At 39.3% G+C, this 20,075-nt stretch overlaps 1 protein-coding gene across 2 annotated transcripts in view; it reads right to left on the bottom strand.

Moving 5' to 3' along the window:
- Window positions 1–11,950, bottom strand: part of CAPN7 (calpain 7) — a 41,870-nt gene extending 29,920 nt beyond the window's left edge. For both annotated transcript variants that reach the window (XM_049766134.1, XM_049766133.1), the window contains exons 1-4: window positions 11,832–11,950; window positions 8,605–8,713; window positions 2,809–2,966; window positions 1,035–1,102 (exon numbers count right to left, since the gene is read on the bottom strand). In XM_049766134.1, the coding sequence (XP_049622091.1) occupies window positions 1,035–1,102; window positions 2,809–2,966; window positions 8,605–8,713; window positions 11,832–11,933 (437 nt within the window). In that variant the 5' untranslated portion in view covers window positions 11,934–11,950. The remainder of the gene's footprint in view (window positions 1–1,034; window positions 1,103–2,808; window positions 2,967–8,604; window positions 8,714–11,831) is intronic.
- Between the last annotated feature and the right edge of the window lie 8,125 nt (window positions 11,951–20,075).

The following is a 20,075-nucleotide window of genomic DNA, read 5'->3' on the forward strand; positions in this document are numbered from 1 at the left end:
GAGAAGCCACCCCTTCGTATTTAGGATGGACTCAGAGAATACAGAATGGGTTTCTACTTAGGTACTCAAATTATTTATTTATTTATTTATTTATTTATTTATTTATTTATTTATTTATTTATTTATTTATTTATAATCCTGACTTGTGAGTGAAAGTCAATATTTTGACTTTCAAAATTTGAGAAGATAACCAAACACCAAGACTCCATTCCTCATAATTTCCAAAAACATGCTTAAAGCTTAGGTGATGGTAATGAAATGGAGGGATGATGGTTTATCTCAAAAAATGGGCTCTGGGCAATAAAACCACCCAGTCAGAACTTTTAAATGGAGTGATTAATTCATGCTATAACAATAACTTCCATCCCTTCAAACATCTAACATTCTTCAAGAGATATAACTCTCAAAGAAGATATAAACTCAATCATTCCTTCAAACAAAAACCTACTGAAAACATATACTATGCTATGTGGTTCTAATACTGAACAGTAACTATACTTTCAGAGTTTACAGAGGATGGGGTTGTTATTAATGAAACAGATATTAATATGATAAGAATCATAGGAAAAACCACAATAAAAATAAGGCAGGATGAAAGTATTAATGATTAAACTTTAAAAAGAATAAGCATTATTGAAAATTTGAAATTAAGCAGAGTTGAAAGAGCTATACACTGTATGATTTGGGTTACACACATGACTAACAGCAAGTTCATTCTCCATTTCTTCATTTATTTTTTTTCATAGTAGGTCTGGAAGATTCTTTGGAAATTCTTTGGTAGATTGCTTCTACACACAGAAGGGAAGTCTTTTATTTGAACTATACTAGTTTATTTTAGGGAAAAGCAAAAACTAAATGTTTTGACTTGTAATTTCTTGAAGTTAAAACAGAAAACTTATGTAAAACTCAGAAAATGGTAGATTGTTTGACTTGATGGACCTACTACTAGTTCTACCACATATTATTCTGTTCAGCGAAGAAATGTACTGAGTATTGTTATCTAACAGAAAAGAACTCGAATAACCCAAACTTACCTATCTAGTGCCTGTCGAGCCAACTGTTTCAGTTTATTTTGCAGGGTTTTATCAGCAGTTTCAGAAGACTTAAGAGAAAGAGAAATAGACATTCTGAAGCATAATTATTTTTTTTTGCTTGATCCATGACATTTCTAAGCAAAAAACAAATTTAAAATGCACATTACATATCTTGTATTAAAAACTTGTCACTGAGGTACAATTTAAAGTCACATATTGTGGACAAATAGCAGCTGGATCACAGCCATCTTGAAGCTAACTAGCAGGCCCATCAATGCAGGGAGGGTTCTGTAGAAAGCAGCAACAATTATTCATATAAACATTTTATTTTACAAAATAATATGAATTCTTCCAAATCATAGCCTTCATTTCTAATGTGTGAAATACAAGTATATATTTTTGTTTGTTTGTTTGCGTTTGGGCCACACGCAGCACTCAGAGGCTATTCCTGGCTCTGCACTCAGAAATTGGGGCTGGAGAGATAGCATGAAGGTAGGAAATTTGCCTTACATGCAGAAGAATGGTGGTTTGAATTCCTGCATCCCATATGGTCCCCCAAGCCTGCCAGGAGCAATTTCTGAGCATAGAGCCACGAGGAACCCCTGAGTGCTGCCAGGTGTGACTCCAAAAACAAAAACAAAAACAAAACGAAATAAAATAAAACCCCCCAAAAAGAAATTGATCCTGGCAGGCTTGGGGGATCATATGGGATGCTGGAGTCAAACCAGGGTTGGTCTCCGGTTGGTGGTGCAAGGCAAACACCTTACTGCCATGCTATCGTCCAGCTCTTGAAATTTGGGGGTTGGGGGATTGAGATTTTGGTCTATATCTGGTGATGCTCAGTTTACTCATGGCTATAAGCTCAGAAATCACTCCTGGCTTGGGGGACCATATGGGACACCAGGGATTGAACTGTGGTCCATCTTAGTCAGCACGTGCAAGGCAAACACCCTACTGCTTGTGCCACTGCTCTGGCCCCACTGGAGATATTTTTTAAAGTGGAAATTTATTCTAAATTCATGAATTTATGATGAATTCATAAATTGGTAGTTATAAATATAAAAAAGGTGTTAAAAAAAGAGTACCTATAATTTGGAAAATAAGTCCTAACAACTCAGTATTGTCAAGTTTTTAATAAGAAATCAACACCTTTAACTAATTTTTGACTCATCTTTTAACAAGAAGAAATTAAGTTGCATTTTTTTTGTTTGTTTGTTTTTGTTTTTTTTTTTGGGCCACACCCATTTGACGCTCAGGGGTTGCTCCTGACTATGTGCTCAGAAATTGCCCCTGGCTTGGGGGGACAATATGGGACGCCGGGGGATCGAACCGCGGTCCTTCCTTGGCTAGCGCTTGCAAGGCAGACACCTTACCTCCAGCGCCACCTACCCGGCCCCCATAAGTTGCATTTTTGATAATATTTTTATCCTTAAAGGATATAGAGAAAAATCATTCTTGGGGAATAGGAAGATGGTCCAGTAGTCAGTGATAAGGGGAGCATACAAAGCACCCTAAGGATCACTCGGGTGACCCTGGTAGTTGACTGCACCCCAGTGCCTGGTCAGCTTTGCAACCTCTAGCCAAGCATAACTGTCTGCCTGATTGGCTGAATATCTTGGAACCACAGAGTACTTGCTATGTAAAATTCATTTAGTAAGGGAAGAAATAACATTAAATTTATAGATAACATTATAAAATTATTTGAATACTTATATATTTGTAAACAGATACAAATTACTTAGTTTTCTAATTGAACTTGCTGCTATATACATACAGTTTTCAAGCAAAGATCCACAGCTTCTGTATATAATTCTATAGCATCTTCCACGTTTCCTTTTTCATCTTCGTCAAATGCTTGTGTAACAAGGAAATGAGCGCGTTCTAAGTCCAATTGATGTTTAGACTTCAAAGGATCAGTACTCTTTGACTGAACTAAGGAAAGGGGAAAAAAAGCGAGAATATTAGAAATACTTCATATTGTATAAACATATATATATATCAAGGGAATGAAATGCTACTATTTAAATAAGCACATCTGAGACATTTAAAAATAAAATTCCACAATGCATTTCAAAAGCTTAGCAATGTAAAAGAAAATATTGAAAAATGGTTAATTCCTACCTTTAATCTTATGACCTAACAAATAATTGTTCTGAACAAGGATTTTATTTGAATAGGATTTTCTCCTGCTTAAAATAATAAAAAATAAGAACACTGAATTCTCTACAGACTAGACTACCTGTTGAACCAATAAGCCCCAAAGCTGACAAAGCAATTAAGGCATGTTATACTTTAAAAGTCCTTTTTGAACTTTAATTCACTGACAAGTCTTTGTTTTTCAAGAAATTATGGCTGTGCAACACAAATGTTGTAGGAGACTTTAATGAAACTCTATCTCTGCTGGATAAGTCATCTAGGATAGTCAACACCAGGGGTCTCAAACTCGTGGCCCGCGGGCCATTTGCGGCCCTCCGTACAACATTTTGTGGCCCGTGGCTAGCTTTCAAATATGGCAGTATTCACGATTATTCGCTTACCAAATAATCGCAATAAAAATCGCATTAGTAAGAAAAAAATTGCATAAAACATTCGCATATCCCGAGCAGTTTCGTTCAGGGTATGCAAATGTTTAATGCGATTTTTTTTCCTTACTAATGCGATTTTTTATTGCGAATATTCAGTAAGCAAAATCCCTTATGTGGTCCTGCCTCACCCCAACTTTTTTTTTTTTTTTTTTTTTTTTTTTTTAATTTTTTTTTTATTTAAACACCTTGATTACATACATGATTGTGTTTGGGTTTCAGTCATAAAAGGAACACCACCCATCACCAGTGCAACATTCCCATCACCCAAGTCCCAAATCACCCTCCTCCCCACCCAACCCCCGCCTGTACCCTAAACAGGCTCTACATTTCCCTCATACATTCTCAATATTAGGACAGTTCAAAATGTAGTTATTTCTCTAACTAAACTCATCACTCTTTGTGGTGAGCTTCCTGAGGTGAGCTGGAACTTCCAGCTCTTTTCTCTTTTGTGTCTGAAAATTATTATTACAAGGGTGTCTTTCATTTTTCTTAAAACCCATAGATGAGTGAGACCATTCTGCGTTTTTCTCTCTCTCTCTGACTTATTTCACTCAGCATAATAGATTCCATGTACATCCATGTATAGGAAAATTTCATGACTTCATCTCTCCTGACAGCTGCATAATATTCCATTGTGTATATGTACCACAGTTTCTTTAGCCATTCATCTGTTGAAGGGCATCTTGGTTGTTTCCAGAGTCTTGCTATGGTAAATAGAGCTGCAATGAATATAGGTGTAAGGAAGGGGTTTTTGTATTGTATTTTTGTGTTCCTAGGGTATATTCCTAGGAGTGGTATAGCTGGATCGTATGGGAGCTCGATTTCCAGTTTTTGGAGGAATCTCCATATCGCTTTCCATAAAGGTTGAACTAGACGGCATTCCCACCAGCAGTGGATAAGAGTTCCTTTCTCTCCACATCCCCGCCAACACTGTTTATTCTCATTCTTTGTGATGTGTGCCATTCTCTGGGGTGTGAGGTGGTATCTCATCGTTGTTTTGATTTGCATCTCCCTGATGATTAGTGATGTGGAACATTTTTTCATGTGTCTTTTGGCCATGCGTATTTCTTCTTTGTCAAAGTGTCTGTTCATTTCTTCTCCCCATTTTTTGATGGGGTTAGATGTTTTTTTCTTGTAAAGTTCTGTCAGTGCCTTGTATATTTTGGAGATTAGCCCCTTATCTGATGGGTATTGGGTGAATAGTTTCTCCCACTCAGTGGGTGGCTCTTGTATCCTGGGCACTATTTCCTTTGAGGTGCAGAAGCTTCTCAGCTTAATATATTCCCATCTGTTAATCTCTGCTTTCACTTGCTTGGAGAGTGCAGTTTCCTCCTTGAAGATGCCTGTAATGTCCTGTAGTGTTTTGCCTATGTGCTGTTCTATATATCTTATGGTTTTGGGGCTGATATCGAGGTCTTTAATCCATTTGGATTTTACCTTTGTACATGATGTTAGCTGGGGGTCTAAGTTTAATTTTTTGCAAGTGGCTATCCAGTTGTGCCAACACCACTTGTTGAAGAGGCTTTCCCTGCTCCATTTAGGATTTCCTGCTCCTTTATCAAAAATTAGATGGTTGTACGTCTGGGGAACATTTTCTGAGTATTCAAGCCTATTCCACTGATCTGAGGACCTATCCTTATTCCAATACCATGCTGTTTTGATAACTGTTGCTTTGTAGTACAGTTTAAAGTTGGGAAAAGTAATTCCTCCCATATTCTTTTTCCCAATGATTGCTTTAGCTATTCGAGGGTGTTTATTGTTCCAAATGAATTTCAAAAGTGTCTGATCCACTTCTTTGAAGAATGTCATGGGTATCTTTAGAGGGATGGCATTAAATCTGTATAATGCCTTGGGGAGTATTGACATTTTGATGATGTTAATCCTGCCAATCCATGAGCAGGGTATGTGTTTCCATTTCCGTGTGTCCTCTCTTATTTCTTGGAGCAGAGTTTTATAGTTTTCTTTGTATAGGTCCTTCACATATTTAGTCAAGTTGATTCCAAGATATTTGAGTTTGTGTGGTACTATTGTGAATGGGGTTGTTTTCTTAATGTCCATTTCTTCTTTATTACTGTTGGTGTATAGAAAGGCCATTGATTTTTGTGTGTTAATTTTGTAGCCTGCCACCTTGCTATATGAGTCTATTGTTTCTAGAAGCTTTTTGATAGAGTCTTTAGGGTTTTCTAAGTAGAGTATCATGTCATCTGCAAACAGTGAGAGCTTGACTTCTTCCTTTCCTATCTGGATTCCCTTGATATCCTTTTCTTGCCTAATCGCTATAGCAAGTACTTCCAGTGCTATGTTGAATAGGAGTGGTGAGAGAGGACAGCCTTGTCTTGTGCCAGAATTTAGAGGGAAGGCTTTCAGTTTTTCTCCATTGAGGATAATATTTGCCACTGGCTTGTGGTAGATGGCCTTCACTATATTGAGAAAGGTTCCCTCCATTCCCATCTTGCTGAGAGTTTTGATCAAGAATGGGTGTTGGACCTTATCAAATGCTTTCTCTGCATCTATTGATATGATCATGTGGTTTTTATTTTTCTTGTTATTGATGTTGTGTATTATGTTGATAGATTTACGGATGTTAAACCAGCCTTGCATTCCTGGGATGAAACCTACTTGATCGTAGTGGATGATCTTCTTAATGAGGCATTGAATCCTATTTGCCAGGATTTTGTTGAGGATCTTTGCATCTGCATTCATCAGTGATATTGGTCTGTAATTTTCTTTTTTGGTAGCGTCTCTGTCTGGTTTAGGTATCAAGGTGATGTTGGCTTCATAAAAGCTATTTGGAAGTGTTTCTGTTTGTTCAATTTCATGAAAGAGTCTTGCCAAGATTGGCAGTAGTTCCTCTTGGAAAGTTTGATAGAATTCATTAGTGAATCCATCTGGACCTGGGCTTTTGTTTTTCGGCAGACATTTGATTACTGTTTTAATTTCATCAATGGTCCTCACCCCAACTTTGCCTCCTGCGGCCCCCAGGTAAATTGAGTTTGAGACCCCTGGTCAACACCTTCACAAAGAAAAAGGTTTTGAAGGAAGAAATGGAAGAGATCAGCTATCAGACATATACAGGCCCTTCATCCCCAAAAGTTGACTACACATTCTTCTTCAGTACACACTGGGAATTCTCCAAGATTGATCACATGCTGGGCTACAAAATATATCTCCATAAAAATCAAGAAGATATATATCATATTATATTATGTATCTCAGATCATGATGCTTCAACATTGGAAATTAATCACAAAAAAATGGGAGGAAAAACTCAAACACTTGGAAATTAAACAAAATAAAGAATTTTGAGTCAAACAAAACAAAAACTAATTCAAAACAAATAAAAAAGAAATTAGGGCTCTTTCATTCTGTTCTTGAGACTATTACATTCATTATATACTCAGGAACTTTATTTACTTAGCTGAGGATATTAAGTTTATTTAAATTACATGGTATTTTGAATATATACAATATTTTGCAGGCTTCAAAGAAAGTTTTATTTCAAAACACAATTTCTGAAATAAAGCTCTAGATTACTAGGCAATTAAGTTTAAGAACTTCATTTATTTAGCTGGGAAAGTGAACTTCATTTTAATTACATGGTATTTGGAATACATGAATCACTAAAACTTTCTACCAAGTGAAGCTCTTAGTCTACATTTAATATATGCAATTTCTGGACATCATCTTTAAGAGGACTGTTACAACAAGAAATTCAGTTATCAAATCTACTTTATCCTAAATATGCTGTAACTTGTATTTATCTACTCAGAATAAGAAGGGTACATTACAATGAATAATTAAAAATTCCTTTATTTGTGCTCTTTTATATTAGCCACAGAAATAAAGAGTTCAAGAGTCCTTTTGGTAGAAGTTGAGATTGATGGTGGGTGTGGAGTCAGAACATTGCTTGAAACTCTATCTTTAACAGTATTAAAATAAATCTGTTTTAAAATACTAAGTTAAAAATCATGGTGTCCCAGTAAAAACAGAAAAAAATTTATTAGATAAATGTATTTCTGAAACAGCCAATAATTTTCTTTGTGTACACATGTACAGATGAAACTTGGATTGAACCTATTTATCTTTGACTAATGTAATTGACAACCAAGCTTCCATGTACTTTTATCACAGCATCTGTCATACTGTTTACAAAAATAAATACAAGCTGTCCTAGCTCTCTGCTTACATGTCACTTTTCCAGTTCAGAGATGATTTTAAAAAGAGCACAGCCAAGGTCTTGAGGTGGAAATGTTGATACTAAAAGCTGTGGGTGAACCTGCAGCTGAAGTCTTTGTCTTTTTGTTTTTGGGCTTTACCCAGCAGTACTGAGGGCTTACTCCGAGCTCCGAGCTCAGGGATCACTCTTGGTGGGGCTCAAAAAACCATATGAGATGCCAGGGATATGCCACATGGCTGGGCACATGCAACAAAATGCCTCACCTACAGAACTCTTTCTCCAGCCCAAAAAGCTGGAGCTAAAGCTTTTAAAGCATAGTCATTTAATCAGTGTTCCAAGGGGCACGAGAGATAGATGTGAGAGCCTTTATAACTGGTCCTACTCTCAGCCATGCCAATGATGACACGCTGTTAGAATGGCTATATTTATATCTCTGAGAAACCAGAAATCTGGATGTTATTAGTTTCTGGGGTTCCTCTTTGCAGATATATCACTTACTCCCAGTTATGAATTTGTATTTAGGGCAGGGGTGCTACCATACTGTTAATCTGAATGTTTCAGGATACAATGTTGGCTCTCTCCACCATGATCTCTTAGGTCCCCTCTTAGTCCTCCCATCCCCTTAATAGACATTTCAAAAATTGGTTACCAAAAGAGAAATGGACAGGAGAATGAGGATTAAGATTCAAAAATTGAAACAAAATAAAACAAAAACCAGAACCAAAACACAGAAACAAAATAGGGCAAGCAGGTGATAGGAGAGAGAAAAAAAAACAAAAACCTACAAGTTTAGTAGTCATCTACTAACCTGCAGAATGTAAAGCTTGAACTCGTTCCAGATACTCATTTATTTTTTCTTGAATATTTTCTAGGCCTGATCCTGCCATTTCAGCATAAATCAAAGCTTGCGCAGCTTCCTAATACAAAAAAGAGAAAGGAATATAAAAGATGAATTTGATCTTTCTTTAAGATACTTTTTAAATATAAAATAAGTGTTATATAATCTTTCAATGCCTTTTCTTTGGTTTGAAATTCAAATTTCTTCTACACTGAAACTTACAAACTAATATACAAGGATTGACTGATTTATTTTTTTAGAATAGTGATTCATGTTTTGTTTTCCTTTTTCTGTGTGCAACAGGTTAGACTTAAAAATTATCTTTTAAGGGAAGAACTGAAGCCTTTGAAAAAATTAAAAAGATAATCAGCAAAAAGTATCAATAAATTATGAGGATTGAATGTCTCATAATGGAAAGTATTCTTCTCCACTGTCAAAGGTTATTTACTAAAAGATTACATATTAAAAAGGTTACATAAACAGAATTTCAGTTGTATGAAATAAGCTTCCCTGAAATAAGAGAACCTGACTTAGTCTTCCTGATTTGGCTCTTGTACAATTAAGTTATTATACTGTGCCTTAGGAGGAAGAGCCTGAATTTTCCGTATTACAGTTTGGACAAGGACCAGAGATTTCTCCAAAGTAACGATCTTCTCTGTAACTAATCATGTACTTCTTGGAGACCCATGCCTGTCTGGATGCAGAGTCATCTATGGATGGCTTTTGTTTTTGTTTTAGGTCCATATTTGACTATGCTCAGGGCTTAATCATAGGTCTGTGCCCAGGGATCATTCCTGGCAGGTTCAGGGGACCATAAGGATCTGCGGAATGTAATGTGCCAGTTGGACTATCATTCCAGCCCTGGAGCATCACTTTTTGGTCTTTGGTTGTCATTTTTGTTGTTTTTGGGGCCACACCTGGCGATGCTCAGCAGTTATTCTTGACTGCACTCAGGAATTACTTCTGGCAAACTTGGGGATGATATGGGATGCCGATTATGAAACTCAGGTTGGCCTTTTACAAGGCAAGCACCCTACCTTCTATCTCTCTTAACCCAGGAGCAATCACTTTTTGAATTCATTACTTTACCCAGCATTGTTCCACAGAACAGCACAAAAATCAGTAAAAGTACACTTTTCATCCAAATGGAAATTCAGTCTAAAGCTATGGGGGTAGAGAGATGATTTCCTCAGAATCTGTCAATTACTTGGGGGAGGAAAACAACCTCACATGTAAACATAAATATTATATTTTAGGGAAGAGAATAAGCCTCTCTTGCCCATGATTTGGGCAAAATGGTTTTTAAAATACCTCATGTAATCCTCTGCACATAGATGGGGTGAGTGGCCCCCAAATTAAAAATACAAATACAATTACATAGTATTTAATGTACCTTTGTATTACTAAATACATCACAGCTACACTAATGTTAATGAACTGATATGATATATATGTCGATATATTTCATTCCTTCGATTACCTTGCTTGTAAATTTCAATCTTCAAATGACCTCGCTCAAAGTAAATACAGTTTTTAAATCACTGATATCAATTTTACTTAGTTTTCATAGTTGAAAGTGGCTGACAAAAAGCCTCATAAAAAATGAAAGGTGATACTGTGTTGTAAGTTTATAACTGAAGTTCCTAAAAGTGCACACTGTCCTGACTTACTCAAGGATTAAACATTCTTTTGAATGGCAAGCTTATAACTTTAGAGCTGTATAATAATATTACTGTATGATACATTTTAGAGCCAATACTAAAGCAAAGTACTATTACCACAGTATAGCAGTTACTCTGAGCTATTTCTTTAGCTTCAGCTATTATGTTACAAGGCACTATTTTTTTGTTTTGTTTTTTTGTTTTTTGTTTTTGGGCCACACCCTGTGACGCTCAGGGGTTACTCCTGGCTATGCGCTCAGAAGTTGCTCCTGGCTTCTTGGGGGACCATATGGGACGCCGGGGGATCGAACCGCGGTCCGTCCTAGGCTAGCGCAGGCAAGGCAGGCACCTTACCTCCAGCGCCACCGCCCGGCCCCTACAAGGCACTATTTTATACAATTTTTTTTTAACCAACTATTACAAGTTTACTGAGCTTCAGAGAAATAGCAACTTCATGAAATTGCCCCCCCCACAAGAAATCACAAAGAATTATCATGAGACACCCAGTTTCTAAAGATGGGTTATAAAATCAAGGCAATATTGGGTTTAGAAAATCAAACCGCATTGCTGATGCACATGAAGACAGAGATCTGGGTAGGCAGGACAAGTCTGTCTGCAAATCTTCAGCATGGATGAGAAAATACAGCTTTTGGATTTAATAACTGTATTCCAGGTGAGGTTAAGAAAAATGACTGTATAAAACACTAGCTATAAGGATATTCATGGCATCATTAACTTATGCTGGAAACCCAGAACAGACGCGAACAATCACCGCATTTTGGAATCAATGATGGTTCCAGCCACATAACAGAATAGTAACCATTCATTACTCATAGGACATTACCAAAAAAAAAAGTCTATTTAATGAATTTTAGAAGTAGAATGAAAAGGATAGATGTAAAAACAAAAGCACAAACAATACCACCCAATTTTGTCTTTAAAAAAGAGGTGGTGCCCCTCAGGGCATGGATAAACAAGTGATAAACATCCGATGAGGGGGGTAGGTAAGAGATGTTTTTTAAATTATATATTTATATATTTGCTCAAAAATTTCCCCCCCTGGGATGGCCAGACATCCTGGAGGGGTGCGTTTCTCAACTGGGGCACCCCCACAGGGGGCCCCCCAATTCACTCAGGGAGAAGTCAGGTATAATAAGGGGGTGCCTAGCACAAGGCTGGGAGCCAGCCAGGTAGGAGGAGGTGGACGGGGCTGACTGAAGTGGGGTTCAGGCAACTAGAGAGAGATGGGGGAAAGCTGGAGGAGCACTTTTTAGGGTGCAGCGGGGAGCACTTCAAGCAGAGCAAGCAGGCCAAGCGACGGGCTGGGTGGGAGGCGCCAGCCCCTGGCCCTGTGGGCCTCGGGAGCTGAGGGGCGGCAAAGCGTCGCCTCAGGAGCAGATCGGGTTGAGGTGGAGCGGGAGGGCCGCGGGTTCGAGGCCCCGAGACGGCATGAGGGCGTGAGGGCAGGCGACGGCCCGGGCTGGCGGGCCTCCCCGGCCCTGGGCCTGTCTGCCGGCGGCCGACCTCACGCCCCACCTTGTAGTAAAACACCGCCTCGGAGTAGCGAGCTTCGTGATCGCGCTGCACCGCCAGCCGGGCGAACTGCACCGCATCCCGCTCCAGCGCCGACGCGTCCATGTCCTCCTTTCAGGGCCTCCTCGGCGTCTCCTCTGCCTGGCGCGCCCCTCAGGACTCACAACGCTTGGCCACGCCCACCGCTTCCACTGCGCAGGCGCCGCCGTCTCTTTTTCCGGGTTCCTCTCAAAAGCCGGGGGCGGGGCCGCCCGAAACGGCCCGCCCCTCATACTGTCATCGCCTGGCCACGCCCATCGTCCCCAGTGCGCAGGCGCAGACCATCTATTTTTCCAGGTTCCTCTTAGAAGCCGGGGCGGGGGGAGTGTCACTGCCCGGGCGGGGCCTCCCGGAACGCCCCGTCCCTCAGGACTGTCAATCCTGGCCACGCCCACTAACTCCACTGCGCAAGCGCCGCCGTCTCTTTCAGGTTCCTCTCCGACGCTGGGGGACGGGGCCTCCCGGAACGCTCCGCCCCTTTTTTCTGTCAGCCCCCGGCCACGCCCACTGACCCCACTGCGCAGGCGCTGTCTCTTCCTGGTTCCTCAGAAGCCGGAGCGGGGGCAGATCGCGCTCTGAGTGAGCCCGGGCGGGGCTCACCTGACGAATTCCCGGAGCCCACGTGATCTCATTGGCTTCCGGGACTGGACGGAAGAAGACCGCAGTCAGAGCAGTGACCGAGAGGAGACTGACGGACTGCCGAGGCGTGACGGCGACACTGCGCGTGCGCACTAGTGAGGCATCTCTCACTTGGGTGAACCAAAGCACTTGCTCCAAAATCTAGTTTGATTTTTATTTTTCAAGATTTTACTAAGTAAATCAGGAACGTAAGGACAGTCTTTCTAAGATCCTTTTCAATAGCCTTTATTTAAAAAAAATACACTCATGATTCTAAATATATTACACACCCAAAGGATGGTGGACTTTTCTCACAGACATTGCATGACATTGCATTGTCACATGTGTCCTTTAGGTTGATGTCTGCTCTGGTCATTACTCGAACATGTGATTATTGGTCTGTTTGGTAGGTGATCATATCTTCCCCTCTTCCTTCATTGTCTAAATTCATTCCTTTCATGTCTGAGACTGTGGATTTGCCCTATATATGCTCCCTATCTCTATATATCCATATGCATGCTCCTATATATGCATGGAGATGAAATTCTGTCACATGTTTGCAAAAAATTTCATAAAGTCTAATGTATCACAAAAAATAAACTAGAGAGTGAGAGCTGCTGCACTGGGTAAGAAACTCAGAATTCAGAGTTAAAGCTAAGAAACACGAGTCAGAAGATAGATATAGATAGGTAGGTAGATAGATAGATAGATAGATAGATAGATAGATAGATAGATAGATAGATAGATAGATAGAGATAAATATATAGGAGAAGCACTGAGGGCATGAGGACTAGGATCTGGGCACAGTGAACACACAAAACAACCACAGCAATCGGGTGCACATGCAATACATTTTCAGTCTGAGCCTTTATTCCCTTCGTTGTATCTTTAATAAATTATTATGGAGGCAGGGTAGGATCATCCATATCCATTGAAGCTCCAGTGTCCTTAGGCCATGCTGGGTATCAGTCCTGCTGACCTTTAACTCCTATACTATTTCTCTGGCCCCTTTAATAGATTCTTTTTAACCAATTGACCTCCAAGTTAAAATTGCATTCTTGTTTCTTAAAATCATCATCATCAACAACAAAGCCTATTCAAATGAGTGTTGCAAACACATGCTTTTCCTTAGAGACGACATTTTTATACCCAACCCTGGGTCGTTTCTTTCCTAGTTTTATCCCAGCCTTGCGCAAAAGCTTGCATCCACAGCTGGTGTTTCCAAAAAGTAGTTTTAAATGTTGGGTGAGCGTAATTGGCTGTCAGTATATAATGTGCCCTCTCCAATGATAGGACCCCACCCTCAAGATCCTACAGAACACGAGCTCAGGACATATCCCCATGGTGTTTCCTTTTGCAGGTTTTCCACAACGGAACCCCAAACTACAAAGAGAACACAGTTTCACTTTTGTGTCTCATATACCCCTGGTCATCACAGTGAATAGAATTTATAGTTCACCTCAAATGGAATGTTCCTCGAACATTTGGGTAGTTAGAATCTCATCCTGAATGTATTCATTTATTCTCTATATGTTAAAATGCTTGTTCATATGTTTGGTAAACAACTCCCATGTTGTGCCACACAACCTCTCAGACCCTGACTTCTAGAAATTGCCAATATTCATGGTCACTTCTCCTTCTCCCTAATGGGAATCTTTCCTTATCCCACTCAGTGTTCTCTGGGTTTCCATTTGAGAAAGGCAGAAACAAGCACTGGTTCATGCTTTCATGTTCTAGCTACTGATTAGTACATCAGCAACCAGATTTACAAATCATTGACAGATTGGAGACAATGGAAATAGGAAGAGAACAGAAGTTTCTGGAGAAAGGCACATATTGAGCTTTATTTTACAAAAGATCATTCGATCCATTTGAACTGTTAGGTCCAACGATATGAATTTTCTCCTCAAAATGGGCCATATATCTGCTGAAATCTGTAATTTTCTGTGAATCAGATTAATTATATAGTCGAATTGTGTGAGACAAATATCCCAATAGCATCTTATTCTGCTACATCTGCTACAAGAAATATATTTCACAATGACTTCAAAGGGACTATAAACTATGATAGCTCATAGTTTATATATTTTAAATATATTTAAAATAATATATATAGTTTAAAAAATAAATATATAAATATATATTTTACATATAATAAATATATTTTAAAATATATGCACATATATTAATTTTATGTAATCTACAATATATAAAGAAAACCATATTGATTTCACTCATGAAATTAAAAATAGATTAGATGTTTATTAAAATTATAATCAAATGTATACATAATTCAAATATTAGAATGCCTATAAATTTCACATCTACCTAAAGTTTGGATATATAATTATCTTAAAAATATAGATCTTAATTTTACTTTTTGCTTGACTACTTTAAGATGGATTATTTTGAGGGTGCCTTGGGTGGTGCTTAGAAGATCTGGTAATTCTCTGATTCCTGGAAATTGTTTGCCAACCAAGCTTGGGATTCAATGTGAGTGTCCACGAATTGGGTGCAATTTTAGTTACTTAGGACTGAAGATTACCTTGTCATCCTTGGTGGTGGTCAGAGGTCTCCAGAGCCACACCTAGTGGTTCTCAGGGGACCACATGATAGTGAGGATGAGTACAAGGTAAGAGCCTCACTCTTGTTCTATCTCTCCAGCTTCTTCTTATTAGTAGTAATAGTATTATTAGATTTTTATGGGAGGCCACACCTGATGGTGCTCAGGGATCACTCCTGGTAGGACTGAGGGGCAGTATGGGAGTAAAAGAAATGGAATGGGGCGGCGGGGGGTGGGGGGAGAAGCTGCATGCAAGGCATATGTACTGACCACTCTACTATCTCTCTGCTCTCTTCCTTAGTATTTTTAACGGGGCCCACTCTAAAGTTTTAGGGACTCAGGACTAGTTCATGAAATACTTAGTCCAGGAGAAGATTCCTCAAGGTTTGGTGTTTAAGCCAGAGATGCCATATTTGTGCAAACTGGTGCCACACCTGATAGTGTTCATGTCCATAAAATGCTAAGGGAAGAACTCTATGCATAATGCATGCCAGACATGCTATATTGGAGCTATATATATGTATATATACACATATATATACATATATATATACATATATATATATATTCCCAGTCCAATGTCTTTCCTAGTTGTAAGATACAACTTAATTATTGCTCTCATATCCTCATAGTCTCTAAAACTATACATTTATTTCTATGAAATGCATAACTTTAGTCTTCATTTGTTATATTTTATTTTATAAATAGCCTAATGTTGTAAGACTACAAATTACTTATTCATTTAACTGGTTCCTGAATTAAAAATTTGGTAATGAAAATTAAGAAAGGGTTTATTAGACCAAGGACTATATTTCTGTTGGTCCTTTGTAGTCACCATCTCACTGAGGGAAACAACAAAACACAATTTAGGAAACAAAGAAATGAACCCTAAAAAGATTCCTGCAACAATCTGTTCTATTGACTACAAATTTTATCTTCCCAGCCAGATTTATGGGAATTTATGAGAGCACACTGCCACCTTATGTTTACATGTGGACACTACACTGGATGCTTAATTGGATTCTTGGATCTATCGCCACCGAAGTGCTTTATTTGACCACGAATTTGTTCATTCAACAAACGTTTTTGCTAAACACTTTTCATCAGGCTGATTTCCAGTGCAAGTCACTCTGGAACTCTGAAGGCAAAGGCATCAATCAACCCTACAGCAGAAGAGAAATGGGATCTGAGATCTGGGGTAGAGGTGGAAAGAAAAGGTAGAAATAAGGTGGAAAGAAAAGGCTTCCAAATCTAAGAAACAAGTAAAAATGTAACCCTTTTAAAGGGACCTGAAAAGACATCCTTTCAAACTGAGGGGTCCGAAGGCTTTGTGGCCTGTGTTAGATAACACAGAACAAGATATAGCAAGGCCTGTGAGGCTGGAGCAGAAAGATCTGGAAGGTCAAATTCACACAGAACTGCCTGGGAGGTGGATAGTCATACACAAAGCCTGGAGGGCCTGGTGAACTTGTGAAAAACACGATTCTAACTTGTCCCTCCGCACAGTCTCAGACCACTCAATCCATTGTACTTTCTGAGCTTTCTTACAGAGAAGTTGGACCTTATGGTAGGAATTAATATTGCAACGATGCTCATCTTTTATTCAAGATCAGGGGTCTCAAACTCAATTTACCTGGGGGCCGCAGGAGGCAAAGTCAAGTTGAGGCAGGGCCGCATAAGGGATTTCGCTTACCGAATATTCGCAATAAAAAATCGCATTAGTAAGAAAAAAATCGCAGGGCCCGGGGAGATAGCACAGCGGTGTTTGCCTTGCAAGCAGCCGATCCAGGACCAAAGGTGGTTGGTTCGAATCCCGGTGTCCCATATGGTCCCCCGTGCCTGCCAGGAGCTATTTCTGAGCAGACAGCCAGGAGTAACCCCTGAGCACCGCCGGGTGTGGCCCAAAAACCAAAAAAAAAAAAAAAAAAAAAAAAAAAAAAATCGCAAAAATCGCATTAAACATTTGCATACCCTGAACGGAAGTGCTCGGGGTATGCAAATGTTTAATGCGATTTTTTTCTTACTAATGCAATTTTTATTGCGATTATTCGGTAAGCGAATAATAGTGAATACTGCGATATTTGAAGGCCGGCCGTGGGCCACAAAATGTTGTACGGAGGGCCGCAAACGGCCCGAGAGCCGCGAGTTTGAGACCCCTGTTCAAGATCTTCCAATAAGGAAATTTAACAGTCATGATTTCCCTTGAAATTGTGTTTTGTTTCCTGTTCAGGGATCATGATTCTCTGATGCCTAATGGCTTCAAAACCATCATTCTATGTATTGTATTTGGTTTTAGTTCATGTCAGTTCAGAAGTTAATCTGGTCCCTGCTTTTCCATCATGTCAGACATCCTGGTGATCTATTTTCAAATGTGTGTGTGTGTGTGTGTGTGTGTGTGTCTTTATAATTTTGTCTCATATAATAGTACTTAGATTGTGATGACTATACCCAGTAGTATAGTCAATCATGGATGACTGTGGGACTCTCTGTTCTCATTTCAGAGAGAGGAGAAAGGCACTTGTGAAAGGAGGAGTAATCTCAGATTAATCCATTGCTGTATGCAACTAGATTGTGTGTGAATGATGACCAGAACACCTAAGTCAAAACCTTGAGCTTGGGGCCGGAGCAGTGACACAGCAGTAGGGCGTTTGCCTTGCACGTGGCTGACCTAGGATGTACCTCGGTTCAATCCCCTGGGATCCCATATGGTCCTCTAAACCAGGAGCGATTTCTGAGCACATAGCCAGGAGTAACTCCTGAGCGTCACCTGGTGTGGCCCCAAACCCAAAATAAGTAAATAAAAAACAAGCTTATCACACGAAAAAAAAAATAAAAACAACCTTGAGCTTTAGTTGATGGTTGTTCAGTGTAAAATGTGCTTTCCTAATTCTTGCTGTGGAGTAGTAAGCTTGTGGGTCTTTTTGTCTTGCTGGCTCAGTGTCAGGTTTGGTCAGAGATAGATACAGAAAGGACACTGCAAAGTCAGAGCCAGTGGAAGAGACTGTCCTTCTTGCCTTTCTGACAGCTGGGGTAACTGGGGTCTAGCTACCAACCTAAGGGTTATAACAGAGTCAGAATTCACTATCCCAACATTGCCTGGGTGTGTGGAAGTGGTGGCACCTCATACCCCTTCTGCACAATGTGAAACACTTGGCATCTGTGTTGCTTGTAAGTAGAACTCAGGGCTCTCTTGCTCACTCTTTTGTTTCCTTGCTTCTGTGTCTTTATGGGCTCTGAGCCACTGGGAACCTCCCTGATTTCAGACATCACTAGTGAGATTTCACTGGCCTCTGCATTTTACTTGGATCTTGGTGTGTGACTCATGCCCTTGTGCTGTACTTCCAAGTTACAATGGATCATTACTAGTATTCAAAATATTTAATATAGATTTATTTCATATCCTGTGATCTTGATACATTACTAATTAGTTCCAGCAGCTATACTGTAGGTTCTTTGGAACTTTTTGTTTCATGAAATCATATTAGGCATAAATAGTTTCATTTCTTCCATTCTATCATAAATGCCTATTATATTTCCCTTGCTTTACTGCAATGGCTAGGGTTTCCAGAATGATATTTAATAGGAGCAGTGAAGATGAGCTTCTTGACTTAAAGTGGAGAGAAAAAGGGGTTTTGAGCAAAGCATGGATAATAATATATTATTTGATTCACTATCGGCTATGATACGTATATGGTCATTTACAGGAAAGTTTTGATATGTGATCTACAGGTTTTTCTATTTTATGAGCTCAATTTGGTTTTAAAGGTTTTCTGCTGTTTACCTAGTTTTTGATTTCCATTATTATTTACTTCCTTTGGATAAAATTTCTTACAATTTAATAGGGTTAAATATTGAGATCATTCATATTTTCTAATATTTCCAAGGACTTATTAATGTTGGCCCATAGCCCCCATCACAAACTTGTGGTTTCAGAAATTCCCAGAAGGAAACAAATATTAAAAAGGTTGTGTCCTGGGGACCATACCAGTCTTAAAGGGGTCTATGAGTATTAAAATGGTCTCTTTGGTGACCAGCTTGCATAGCAGACATAAATTTCTTGGGTGTTATTCCCGGTACCCCATATTGTCACAAAACCTGCCAGGAAATTTCTGAGTGCAGACCCAGGAGTAATCCATGAGTGCCACCAGATATGCCTGCAAAACATGGATGCATCCCTAAAGAAATATCAATAGGTAATTATGAGGCATTAAAAAGCATGAGGAGGAAGAGGAAGAGAAAAAGGAAAGAGGAGGAGAAGGAACTCAAGCTTTACAGGAGCTACTTCATGACAAACAAGCAACCCAGGTGAGAGGAATGATGAAAATGAATTTCTACTGGAAACAGAACCACTACTCACCATTGGATAGGAAGCAGGCAGTGTGTTGGCCACAAGCTTAATCTGAGCCCCTGCCCAGGGAATGTCTGAGTTATCATTGTAAGAACCATCCGTCCTGGGAACCCGACAGCTGCCTTCTTTCCCCTACAATGAGAGACCTGAGGTTTATATCTAGAAATCTGAGTCATATTGCTAAATTCATATTGCTCAGGGCATTGTCTTCTTCCTACCATTTAGCACTACCCAATTCCCAGACCCTCTGCCAGTTTTTTCTGGTTCAGAATCTAATGCAATGTGCTGCTCTTTTGCTGATCTGACCTGCAGGTTATGGTACAATTATTTAGAATGTGAGTGCTTCTTTTGATTTGTACATTGCTTGTTGGGCAAGAAAGAAGAATTTCAAAATGGCAGTTGTTTTCTAAACTGTCAAGTTTCAAAGCTTCATTTGATTGTTTACCCATATTTTAGTCTCTGCAGACAGGCAGAGACTAGGTCTTAGTTAAACCTAGGTCTAAGCTCCAAGTTTGGGGAAGATAGCTAATAGGACTCTCCAGACTATTTCTTCCATATCCTGATATTCCATGGGTAAAGGAATTCTAATACACGACTTATTAAATGTTAAGAGAAAAGTTAATCTGTTCTTGGATTACTCTGAGTATAACTTGTTGCGTTTGGTTTCAAGTGAAGTTTA

This window comes from Suncus etruscus, chromosome 20 (genome assembly GCF_024139225.1).
Source record: "Suncus etruscus isolate mSunEtr1 chromosome 20, mSunEtr1.pri.cur, whole genome shotgun sequence".
Classification (NCBI taxonomy): Eukaryota; Metazoa; Chordata; class Mammalia; order Eulipotyphla; family Soricidae; genus Suncus; species Suncus etruscus.